This window comes from Corvus cornix, chromosome 9 (assembly GCF_000738735.6).
Source record: "Corvus cornix cornix isolate S_Up_H32 chromosome 9, ASM73873v5, whole genome shotgun sequence".
Classification (NCBI taxonomy): Eukaryota; Metazoa; Chordata; class Aves; order Passeriformes; family Corvidae; genus Corvus; species Corvus cornix.
In genome coordinates, this window is record NC_046339.1 from 14,897,882 (window position 1) to 14,910,656 (window position 12,775).

The 12,775-nt window shown below is 36.8% G+C and overlaps 1 protein-coding gene across 4 annotated transcripts in view; it reads left to right on the top strand.

The window, feature by feature from the left end:
- The window catches only part of ATR (ATR serine/threonine kinase), a 39,750-nt gene that overhangs the window by 7,536 nt on the left and 19,439 nt on the right, over nucleotides 1-12,775 (top strand). For 2 of the 4 annotated variants that reach the window (XM_039557102.1, XM_019289863.3), the window contains 17 exons: nucleotides 99-251; nucleotides 395-593; nucleotides 1,192-1,451; nucleotides 1,858-2,048; nucleotides 2,151-2,251; nucleotides 2,564-2,735; nucleotides 3,407-3,574; nucleotides 4,377-4,571; nucleotides 4,913-5,098; nucleotides 5,543-5,635; nucleotides 7,049-7,179; nucleotides 7,371-7,514; nucleotides 8,388-8,481; nucleotides 9,256-9,381; nucleotides 10,846-11,052; nucleotides 11,259-11,372; nucleotides 12,300-12,415. In XM_039557102.1, the coding sequence (XP_039413036.1) occupies nucleotides 99-251; nucleotides 395-593; nucleotides 1,192-1,451; nucleotides 1,858-2,048; nucleotides 2,151-2,251; nucleotides 2,564-2,735; nucleotides 3,407-3,574; nucleotides 4,377-4,571; nucleotides 4,913-5,098; nucleotides 5,543-5,635; nucleotides 7,049-7,179; nucleotides 7,371-7,514; nucleotides 8,388-8,481; nucleotides 9,256-9,381; nucleotides 10,846-11,052; nucleotides 11,259-11,372; nucleotides 12,300-12,415 (2,650 nt within the window). The remainder of the gene's footprint in view (nucleotides 1-98; nucleotides 252-394; nucleotides 594-1,191; nucleotides 1,452-1,857; nucleotides 2,049-2,150; nucleotides 2,252-2,563; nucleotides 2,736-3,406; nucleotides 3,575-4,376; nucleotides 4,572-4,912; nucleotides 5,099-5,542; nucleotides 5,636-7,048; nucleotides 7,180-7,370; nucleotides 7,515-8,387; nucleotides 8,482-9,255; nucleotides 9,382-10,845; nucleotides 11,053-11,258; nucleotides 11,373-12,299; nucleotides 12,416-12,775) is intronic. The other 2 variants (XM_039557105.1, XM_039557104.1) reach the window with 2 other exon arrangements.

A 12,775-nucleotide genomic window follows, 5' to 3' on the forward strand; every position in this document is an offset into this window, starting at 1 on the left:
AACATTTCGTAGCAAATTAGGAACATAAAATGTTTTATAAACCTTACAGAGCTGAAAAAGTATATTTTTGTTGTTGTTTTGCTGGCTTTTTCCCCTAGTGAAAATTCCACTGAGTGATCAGATTCTTGATGACTTATGTGGATTGCTGTCTCTGCCCTGGATTTACAGCCATCCGGATGATTCTTCTTTTAAGCCATCTATTTTGGGGTTTGGTCCTCTAGTTTTGAGTCAAAAAACTGCACAGAGTTTCTGTAAGTATGTTAAAGTTTATAAAGCCTAGTTCCACTTTGGAATGATTGTTCTGAAGTAAAATTATTTTATTAGCCTTCTTATGATGATTGATGATATTAAAAGTTTAAATCAAGTAATTATTTACTTTGTTTTTTCTCTTTAGCACCCCGAACTCAGTCACACTGTGTGTTCCTTCTATCTCTCTTCCCAAGAAACATTCATCTGGATTGGAGAAAAGCAATTTATAACTGGGCACTACAAAGTCCCCATGAAGTAATTCGGGCTACTTGTGTTAAAGGATTCTCTCTCCTGCTTCATCCACCAAGTGTGCAGACCTGCAGCGTGATTCCCAAAGCTCTTTTGTATGTATTAATGCAGCTTTTCTGCCTTTGTGCAAGAAGAAAAATGGGCAAATAATAAATGTAGTATAAGCACAAAAATAAATGTTCCTCCAAAATTTGCTAGATCTTAATTTCAGAAATCATCAGATATCAACAGGATAGGTGCATATCATGATGTCTGTATGACAGAATAGTGTTCACTTACGATGTCAGTATACAAGTTCCTTTGCTAGCTGAAGACCCCCAAATTAAGGGTCTTTAAATTAGGGGGGGAAAGGAGATACCTTTGTCAGTGAAATTCATGTCGTATTTGTCCATATGTCTCTTAAAATCTTTGCAGTTTCTCTGCTTTTTGTATATGTGTCTTGGTGTCTTCTGTCCTTTTGCGTTAGTCTTCACTTTCTTCTTTACAGCATGCTAGCCTCACCATGCCCAGTGCTACTTCAAACATTTAACAGAACTTGAGAGTGATCTGAAAAGGACAAAGATGATTTAGTGAGACATCCTTAAGCTGTCCTGATAGTACTGTCAGTATAGTTAGAGAACTCAGACAGTGTAGAAAAACAATTTTCTAGGTAAATGATCTATTAAAGTGATTTCATTTTTGTTTCCATTTCAGAAATCAAATCAGAGATGAGTCTGACCTAGTCAAGGAGGCTTGTGCTGCTATAGTTGGGAAGTTATCTTGTTGTCTTTCTGGTCCATTCCATGTACGATCTTCCTTAGCAGACTCTGCTATTAAGGATGTTACTCATGATATTTTGTGTAGCAGCCTTACTGTGACTTCTGCTCATGGAAAAACCTCTTCTGTGCAAGCCTGTGTTTTCAAGCCATTTCTCCTTCTCCTTGAAAGCAAAGCACCCAGTTCAGTAAAGCTAGGTATGTGGCTTTATCTTTAGTAACATTTTATGCTTCCATCTGAGGTACTAAGTCACTATTCCTGTACCTTTCTCCATTCCTTTTATTCTGTATTGGGTTTTAATAGTTCTATTGGTGCTCGAAGTTTTGTATTTCAGTTGATATCACTGCTGATATTTAATGTTGTTAGTGATATTCTTTTTAAACTACCCTGGCTTAAATTTGATTTATAGCTATATCTAAAACTATAATACTTGATAAAATCTGAATTTTAAATAGCTTCTCTGATTTCACAATATTTATTCTTTTGGTGAAAAAATATAGTATGCTTTATTGCTTGTTTGCGTCAGTGTTTTGTGCACTTAGGTAGATTTCGAAAAATAATTAAAAATATGTTTTCTTTTCCTCTTCCAACCATGCCACCCAGCATTTATAGAAAATATACCTCATCTTTGCAAACACCTGGATTTTAATACTGATGAGTCCAGTGTGAAGACTCTCGTTGGGTCTTTATTAAATCTAATGGAAGATCCAGACAAAGATGTACGAGTGGCTTTCAGTGACTGCATAAAGAACATAATAGAATCCTTAGACTCTGAAGAAGGATTCATAAAAGAGGTGAATTCACGTTTATTTTTGAGTTTTATTCCTAACTTACTATGGTTTTTGTTTTACTAGTGTCAAACACTAAAAATATTTTTTTGTTTTCCTGTGTACCAGCTGTTTGTTTCAAGGATGAAAGAAGCCTACACAAATGCCAAAATATCAAGAAATAATGAGCTTAAAGATACCTTGATTCTCACAACAGGAGATATTGGAAGGTATTTTTGAGAGTATCTTGAAAATTGCCGAGTCAGTTTGTGATACAAAGTAACCTTTACTTCAAGTGTAAGATTAAATTACTTTTTTTGAAGTCAGCTTTTGCCCCAACTCCATTGCAACTGTACAGAGCTGTTGATTCCTATGGAACATTCCTCATTTTCTTCTGCCCTGTCATAGGATGTACAGATAAGCCATGCAAATACAACCATGACTCATTTTGCATGATGGCAATAGCATGCTCTTTAATTATTTCATTAATGCAACAATTCAGTTTTCCTTTTTAATTCTTTTTCTTCTGCTTACTTTGTAAGGGCATCCAAAGGAGATTTGGTACCATTTGCCCTCTTGCATTTGTTGCACTGTTTGTTGTCCAAGTCAGCTTCAGTGGCCGGAGCAGCTTACACAGAAATCCGGGCCCTGGCAGCAGCCAAGGCCATAAAACTGCAGGCTTTCTTCAGTCAGTACAAGAAGCCTATCTGTCAGGTAAAAAGAGTTGCTGGTTTAGAAAGTGCATGTATTTGGGTTCTTTGTGTGTATATTGAAAATGGAATTAAAGGTCAAAATTGCAGTATTGCTCAAGGTGAAATAGGATGAGAAAGAAATTATTTTAAGAAAAAAATCCTACAAACATTCAGGAAGGAATGAGAAATCTTTGACTTTGTCATGATCTCCCCTCAATAGTGTTGCTTCTCTATTTTATTCCCTAGATGCTAGAATTTCTACCCTAGATGCTTCATTCAGAAATAGAAGATCTCTCATTATGTAGTACAGTTGCTGCAAGACACTATGTTTTAAGATTGGAATTGAAGTCAGCATTTCACAGGCATAATTATGCTGTGATTGATTGAGGGGTTTTGTTATGGCCACTACCTAAAGACAAAAAGTTCTGTTTAAAAGAAAATTGTCAAAAGCAGACTTTCCTAATTCTGAATATATTTTTAGTAATGAAATATTTGAATCCAGGGTGGCAAAACTGAATGTAATTATTAAGTGGATGATAAGCCAGTTCTGTTGCAAAGTAATAATCATAGATCCATGTGCAATAAATAAGAGATAAAAACAGATGCATAGAAAGACCAGTGAAACTCTTGCGTTTAATTTTAGGGAGTGAACAAGGGCAAAATATTACTAAATACCTATTTCTCCATGCTTAGTTTCTAGTGGAATCCCTGCACTCCAGCCAGATGGTGGTGTTGAATGCTCCATGCCAAGGCAATGAGCTGCAGAAAGAAACAGCTGCTCACCAGAGAGAAATGGCTCTGGACATGTTATCTGAGATTGCCAGTGTATTTGATTTTCCAGATCTAAATCGCTTTCTCTCAGTAAGTTGGTCAGTCCTTTTGCTATTCCGTGTTTGTGCTTGTGAATTTCAGTTTTAATCCACACTTTCTCTTGGGAATGCTACAACTGAGAGCTGAAATGCAGAGGAGCAGTTTTATCAAGAAGTTAGAGGGATGGCTACAGTGCCAATTCAAGTATGACAGATAAGGAGCTAAAGTTTAGAATACTCATTAAGTATGTCTGTATTAATGATTTAGTGCACTTGGAGGCATCCTTTGTAAGGCATGATTTTTGCATGGTGTCAGCTTTCTTATTTCAAAAGAAGAAAGCTGCCATTCTGTGGATACGGCTCTGGTTAGATATCTGGTTAGATAACTCTTTCACTGGAAGCCTAAGTAGCTTGAGAATCGTACTTGTGTTTTGTTTGTTGGTAGATGGGAGATGCACAAATGTTAAGTCAGCAGTGCTTTAGCTGAGTCATAGGCTGGGCGAGTGGTGTTGTGTGTGGGAATGTTGGCTTTTTGGTTTGTTTTGGGGTGTTTTTAAGATTTCCTTTTGTGGAGAATCTGGATGGACACAAAAAATGATAGCTCATTTTTTGTTAATGTTTCTTAGTATTGTTTCTTAGATGAAGCAGCTCCTAAAGTAATTAGTTTTATCTTTATTTTTACTAGGTATTTTCATCTTATTAAAGTTTTTCTTTATTCATACCTGTGGTCATACTTATGACCAGACACATGTGTTGTGGTACTGGCACAAGCAGAACTAAGCCTAACCCTGGGGTTTTGGAGGGTTTGTTGGTTTGTTTGCCTTTTCCATTAAGTGTTGTTCTTAATTTACCAGCGGACCCTGCAAGTTTTGCTTCCTGACCTTGCAGCCAAGGCCAGTCCTGCAGCCTCCACACTTATCAGAACCATAGCAAAGCAATTGAATGTGAACCGAAGAGAGATTTTAATCAATAACTTCAAATATATCTTCTCTCATTTGGTCTGTTCCTGCACTAAGGATGAGCTTGAGCGGGCACTTCATTACCTCAAGGTAAATTGGTATTTGCTCTATTACACCTGCAAATTAGGAGCAACAGTTGATGCATAATGAGCTTTCTGCTTTAAGTTAAGATATTGCAAAGCATAGGCTGGGAAATTGTATATGCAGAAGTTTTGTTCTTGTTATTTATAATCAGTTCTGTTGGCTCTGAGGAATGTTTCTAAGATATTTTATGAACTTAGCAAATTCTAAAAACTTTGTTTGTCTGACACTGAGCTGATCAGAAGCTTTTCCTTTGATTCCTATAACAAATCAACCGGAGCCCAGTGCTTCCTGTCTCTCAGTGCTCTAATTACATTGTGATTAAATAAAGACTTTGTGTTTGACTGTAGAATGAGACCGAGATAGAGCTGGGCAGCTTGCTGAGACAGGACTACCAGGGTCTGCATAATGAATTATTGCTGCGGATTGGAGAGCACTATCAGCAAGTCTTCAATGGTTTGTCCATATTGGCTTCATTTGCCTCTCATGATGATCCCTATCAGGGACCTAGGGAAATAACCTCACCAGAACAAATGGTAAGGATATCAAAATATTCATATTCAGTTTTTTCAATAATTTCTTTTTGGCCATTGTGAGAGTGAAGGCAATTTGCAATTCTCTGAACATCACTTATTTCAGGGAAAAAGTGGAAGAAAGGCTGGAATTTCCTATTAAGTGTTCCTGTAATAGGGAGATCCATACCAAATGCGCATGAAACCAAATCAAAACAAAAAGTGCCCAAACAAAGCAACAGCGCACACACAAATCCTAAGATCCTACAAAACAGCCGTAACCACAGCCTAACAGAGATGTCTGTCATTAACACTGATGTTTCTTAAGTAGCAGTGTATGTATTTGGGATTCTTCTCTTATTTATTTCAGAATTAGCATTTCATACCTGCTTTTTAATTTCTTAGGCTTTGGAATGTGTAAATTGTAAGATCGTTTGGGTTTTTAGCTTTTGTTTTTCCTCTCCACAGGCTGATTATCTGCAACCTAAATTGCTTGGTATCTTGGCTTTTTTTAACATGCAGTTACTGAGTTCCAGTGTTGGCATTGAGGATAAAAAAATGGTGTGTAAACTTAATTCTGAATATTAAAAGAAAAGTAAGCAAGGACTGTTTTAATATTCCAGACTTACTTGTGTGATCATGCAACTGTCATGGAAGTCTCAAAGATACTAAGGTTCCAAAATGGTTCTTTAAAACTGATGGTCTCACTGTGGGTAGGACTTCTGTGTAAGCTCAAAAGTTTTTGATATGTTTCTTTAATGGTCAGGTAGTGTATTACATATTTCAGTCAAACGTGGTGTATGCAACAAGTCAGTCAACCAGGAATTATAGGGGGGAAATCCAAGTGTATGATTTTTAATGTGTGAAACAAACAACAGTGGGAGAATGAGGGAATATGGGAGAAAACTGGAATTACTGCATGGGGTTATATAAGGACACCAAAGGGTAAAGGTAAAGAAAAAAAGATGGAAATCCAAGAGAAACTGGATTTCATTAGTTTTGGTTCTCACAGAACAGCTCGTTTCAGCTTTGCAGTAGAGAGCATTTAGAGAAATTAGAGCTCACAGCTTGAGACAAACTGAAAATTCTGCTGAGGCAGTGCTTCTAACCACAAGACTGGCCTTTCAGCCACCTCACAGAGAGAGTGTAGATGATTTCTGCAGGAAGTTTTCAGTGCTAGAATGTATATAACCTTTACATTGATAGACTGCATTTTCTCTGGTGTTTTTTTGCTTTTCGTGTTAAAATGTTCTCATTTTCGTAGCCTCATTTCTTCATGCTTTCTGAATTTCTTAATTTGTATAGCATTTCTTTTGCTTCATCTGCTATTGTTTCTATCTTTTCTTCTGGTTTTTTATTCTTGGTGAGTTTCCCCTTGCATGACCTTTTCTCAAGCTCAGGTTTATTCCTGTGTAACAGATCTCTCATGCTGGACATTTTACTACCTTGTTTGGTGTAGTGTTACTGTGACTGAAATATCTCCTGCATCTTAGTATTTCTCTTCTGTCTTTCATTGACAGCTGAGCTATTACGTGTTCCCTGATGCTTGCCAGTCACTTCTGTGAGCAGTTGTATGTCAACTCCGTTGGGGTTTTCTTGGTTTGGTTTTTCTTTTAAATGCAAGGTTTTTTATTTCCTCTATATTTCCTAAGCCTTCTCTTTTCAGCTTGGGATATATAGTTTATCATGTCTTATAACAATCATCTATAATCATTAACTCCTTTGGTGTCCACAGTTCTTCCCTCATCTGTCAACAGCCTAAATAATGTGGGGTTTTGTTACAATCTTGCCATTAGAGATTCCCTTTCACTCTCTGTTTTCTAAACCCAGATTATTTATTAAAACATCAAACTGATTTTGATGTCTTAGAGTATGATTTCTTAAGCAAGGGTAGGCTGATTTTAATAGAAAATGTGACCTATACATGTTCTCCTGAGTATCTAATACACTAAAATGACTTTCATCTATGTCTAGGCTTTAAATAGCCTGAGGTCTTTAATGACACTCATGGGTCCCAAACACGTCAGTTCGGTCAGAGTGAAGATGATGACCACGCTGAGAACAGCTCTGAGATACAAGGATGACTTCCCAGAACTGTGTTGCAGGTGAACTGATGGTGTACCCAAACAGTGGCATCCCTGCTATTTCTGTCCTTTAATATATTTTGCTTTGTTCTGGACAGTAATCTAAACCACAGTGCTGAAATAGCTTAAAATGCTTCTCACGACTCACCTGAAATGTTTTCTGCAGAGAAGAATCATTGATTACTCTTGTTTTGTTGTCTTTTCTTGTTTAGAGCCTGGGATTGTTTTGTTCGAAGTCTGGACCATTCCTATCTTGGCTCCTTGCTCAGCCATGTGATAGTAGTGTTATTGCCCCTCATACATATCCAACCCAAGGAAACCACAGCAATATTCCACTTCCTCATAGTGGAGAACAGGTACTGTACAAAATAATTTCAGTTATATGGATTAAATCCTGCAACAGGAATTGGGATAACCCTAAATTCAAGTCATCCAGCAATGAGATGAGAAAACTTGTTTTTCTGCTAAATCGTTGTTATTGTATAAAATTCCCCCTTCTCTAAATTGTGTTGAGATCTTGAAATGTGACAAGTGATAGCCCCATCTGAAAAGGTGTTTTTATATTGTCCTTATAAAATGATGTTATGCTGTGGCCAAGTTGAAACCCATTCAGACACTTAACCCTGCCAGGTTTTCTTGAGTGGTTTTTTTTCCTGCTGGTCTGGAAAATGACTTCCCTCTACAGAATAATGATGATTGTTAACAGTTGCTCTAAGATAGAGAGAAGTGTACACAATTGGAAATGGGAGGAAATGAGTTCTCTGTTTTCTTTAATAATTAGAGGTATAATTATGAAGTACACAGATTATTATGTTGAGTAAGATTTCACGCATTCCCTTCAAATGGTCACACCAACTGAAAACAAAATCAAAGTTTAATACAAAATACTTCTAATTCTCATGACTTAACCTTTTTGAGGATAAGGTTGAGCCATAATTCTTTTTCATCTTATATTTTGTGGCTTGAAAGTATGTTTGGGGTTTTTTTAGGAATGTTGATACTTAATGTCTTGATTACTTCTGTTGCATTTTCATTTTTCTTGCATTGTATCATAACAACAGTTTTCAAAATAAAAGGTAGCAGTAGGAATAATAAGGCTCTTGTAGAAGGCCATAGTAGCAGTATTGAAAGAGATTTCTTCATTGCTTTCTTTTGATGTGTTTTTAACGTTTTTCTGATTCAACTAATGTTTGCCATATTCTTTGCAATATTTTTTTGATAACTATTAGGGATGCAGTACGAGACTTTCTACATGAAATATATTTTCTGCCTGACCTTCCTGAACTAAAAGAAGTTCAGGTTGTCCTTCAGGAATATAGAAAGGTACAGCTTCTTTTATTTATTTGGTTGGCTTTAATGCATCAAATGAATTTGATGCATTCCTCCACGGAATTCCACGTGAATTCCTCCACGGCTGAGGAAAACATGTAAAGTTTATTGTTAAGTGGAAATAGTATTTATCTGCCTCCACCACAAAACAGGTTTGCAGGAGTAGTTTAAGCAGGTTCTGATTCTTGTTTAGGAATGAAATATACTCATGTTCAACATTCTTGTTTCTGTAGCATCTCCTGAACGCTGGCTTTTCATCTCTTTTGTGACAGATTATAAGATGAGAAGTCAGCAGTTTTAGCTATGGCAATAATTATGTTACAAGAGAAGCTGCTTTCCATTTGATCCCTTTTCCATGTTCACTTTACAGGGAGCAAAGTTTTTCTCTTCTTAAGAGTACCCTATGGTCTATTTCATTTGTTCGCCCTCAGAATGATTAGGTAACAGATGGGAAGTAAAAATTATTTTGTAGGAATGAGGCAACAAAAGTAGAAATTAATTTGGTTTTAGATAGACTTAAAACAAAGCATTTTCTTCTGATTTTATAATTTTTATTTATGCCATCATTATGTTTACCTAAAAGTGAAATATAGCACCTTTTTGAGGAAAATATTTTAAAAAATAGGTCAGAAGACAATGGTATGTGTATATAGGTGAGAATGTAGGCAAAAAGAGAGTTGTTTCCATGTGTTCTTACCTGTGTTCTTTGACATGCTGTTCAGTCATATTCCTGTTATATTTAACTTGAACTTCTTATGTCATGTTCAGGAATCCTCCAAAAGCACAGACTTGCAGACAGCCCTGCAGCTGTCTATGAGAGCTATTCAGCATGAGAATGTGGATGTTCGTATTCATGCACTTACCAGCTTGAAAGAAACATTGTATAGAAACCAGGTATAGAAAACCACCTTCAGTAGAACTAAAAATAAATTGAATTAGCATCTGGACCAAAAGTCTAAAACTCCTTATTGTTGCAGGGCATTCACTTGAACTGGGTTATTCTCCTCAGTTTATTAAGCTGTTTCTTCATAAAATGGGGAAAATGGATTCTTTTTCATGACACCTCATGTAGGTGGACTTTCAAATCCATCAAATCTTTGTGATGCTGATTCAGCAAGGCTAGTGTACTTTTTTTTTTTCCAACTCTGAGGAAAGATGTATCTAAGAACTCCATTTTAACAATCTGTTTTGTGGGCTAATTGTCTGTTTAGGACATGTATGGCTTTTACATCAGGAATCTAACTCATAAAAGCAAATGTGTGCATGTGTGTGTAATATCTGAAAGAATTAAGATGTGTTTGACCACCTCACACTTCTTTTTTTTTTTCCTCTTCCTTCTTTGTCTTCCACCGTCAAAAATTTGAATCCATTGATCATATTCAAATAAATTTTATAGCCATGTACATGCTGAAGACGCTGCTTTACCATTTGTGTTGTTGTTAGCCCAGAGGGTGTATGTGACCCATTAGAAAAAGTAATAAATCTGTGCCTGTAACCTTAGTAGTTACAAGATTGTGGAACACTCTTTAGCCAGAAATTTAAAAAAAAATTCTAGCTAAAAGAACAAACGATCATTGTGCATATTCCTGGCCAACCAGTTATTCTTGCAGCTCAGGTCAGCAAAATCCTGCCATGTCTTGCTTAGTTAGAAGTTTAGCAAAATAATTGAGGCAAATCAAACTTAATTAGTTCCACAGCTTGTGGAACTATTTGCTCAATGTTGGCTGTGGTTTCAGTTTTCATTAAGCGTAACAACGACAAACATCTTGCTTTTTCTCTGTATTTGGACTAAATGTGAAACTAAGGAATAAAAGCTGAGCCAAAACAAAAAAGAAAGGACATCCAGTTAAAATGATGGGCATTGATCAAAGGACTTGAAACCCTAGGCTTTGTAGGACTTGAGAGTGAAGAAATGTCCAAGAAATGGCAAATAATAAGAATACAAATTGTCGGGAACAAATGGCAGCAAACCCAGAAGGTATGACAACAGCTGCATGAGAGAAATTGGGAGGAAGTATTGGAACACAAAAGAAAAGGGATAATTAAGTGAAAAAGATAATGTAGGAGAGAGGTTCTTGGTAAGACAAAGAAAGAAAATTAAGTTAGTAGAGAGGTGTATGATAATGAAATACAATATTGGCCATGACAGCATTATTAACTGAGGCCCAAATCCCTCATTCATTTGTTTAGTCCTTCCTAGGGGGAGAAGCAGATTAGTGCAATTGGACTATAGTTACAACCTGAAGTCATGGCTAAATGAAATTGGAAGTGAGTCACAGACTGAAAATTTCTGAGCTTGTTTACCATAAACATGGTTGTAGAAAACCTCAACTTTGTTGTTGTTATTCAACTTCCTAGGAAAAATTGATCAAGTATGTCACAGACAGTGAAACCGTGGAACCATTCATCTCCCAGCTGGTAACAGTGCTTCTCATTGGCTGCCAGGATGCAAATTCCCAAGCTCGACTGCTCTGTGGAGAATGTTTAGGTGAACTGGGAGCCATAGATCCTGGCAGGCTCGATTTTTCAACAAGTGAAACTCAAGGAAAACACTTTACATTTGTGGTAAGAAGCATTGCAGTAGTGTTTTGTTTAGCATTAGGTGTCTTCTAAAAGTCCTTGAGTGGAGGGAGCCTCTTATCTCTAGACCCTTTGAAAATCGGTACTTGCTGTCTCACCTAAAACAGTTTAAAGTTAAGCTTCCAAATGATTATTTAAAGATCCAGCTATTACTCTGTTTTAATAAAACTGGCATTCTGTTTGTGGTTGAGGCTGGAGTGGAGGATCCAAGTTTTGCCTATGGATTATTAATGGAACTGACCAGAGCATTCCTTGCTTATGCTGATAATGTTCGTGCTCAGGATTCTGCAGCATATGCAATTCAGGTAAGATGCGTGGTTAGCTCCTACTTTTATTTCACAGATTATTTTCTGTAACACTGAACTTAAAATTGTGCAATATAAACGTTCATTTTGAAGTACATGTTTTAAGTATTTGAAACTTCATCCTGTACAGCTTTAAATGACAAGGTACTCTTAAAATTCTGGGGAGCTGTCAAATATAGGTTTGTTTGCTTTTGTGTCGCAATATTTTAGGAGACATTTGATGTTTTAGAGGTAGCTAGCAGTCCATACATAGGGATTCAAGGAGTAATCCTGAGAGTGACTTAGAATTAGTTCAGGTTCCACAAGCAGAAATGAGAAGCAGTGAGTATTCATTCCTAAGGTAGTTTCTGCTTGCACTTTTAAGAAGCAATTGAGAGGGAGCCTACCCTTATTTTCAAACTCTTAAGTCTTTTGTGCTGGCTTGATTTAGTGGATGGGGGGTTTTGGTGTCTTTTTGTTGTTCTTGCTGTTATTGATGTTTAATAACTTTGTGAAAACTTCAGGACAGGTCTTTAATCTAGGAGAAAATAGGTGGCCCTATGTAGTCAGTAGGATAAGAATTTTATTAGCATATGCACAAGGTTGTGCACTTCCTGCACAAGGAGGAATTAGACTAAATTATAGTCCTGGTTTATTGGCAGAGATGAAGACTATGATACAATGTGGTCCAAACACCAACTGGAGAATCTGGGGAATCAGCAGTTGAAATCAAAACTGCCTAGTGTAGTAACAGGGGATTAACAATGTTGGATCACAGTTTTGCAGTTACAATTTCTGAATTAAGCATTCCATAACTGCTCTCTCATTACTTATCGTGGAATCATTCAGGTGCAAAAAGACTTCTAAGATCATATACATGGGGTTTTGTACTGTGGTATGAAAATTGTCATGGCTAACTTGGTGATGTTGTAAACCATGCCTTTTCAGGAGTTACTGTCCATCTATGACTGTAGAGAGACAAACACTGACTGCCCTGGCTCCAGGCTTTGGAGGAGGTTTCCTGAGCATGTGCAGGAGATCTTGGAACCTCACTTAAACACACGGTATATGACAGCTTAAGCAATGTCTTTTCATAACATATCTAAATGCTTTTCTCTCCAGGCCAGTATTAACTTCATATGGTTTTGTATTGTCACTCTTCTGGGAAGAGTGATATGCATATATACAAAATTCAAAGAAGGTCTTTCTACAAAAAGCTGAATTAGCACTTACTTGGAAGTAATTCTCTCTAAATCAAACAAGCAAAACTTGGAGCTCATACTTTGCCCAGGTCTGCCTGTTTGTCCCTAGAGCACTGGCTTATATGATGTTTTGAAGCTTTTGTTTGTTTTTTTTCCCCTGTACTCAAGTCTATTAACATTCCATTACTGCTACCTTCTATCAAGTAGGAGGAGCTCAGTGAG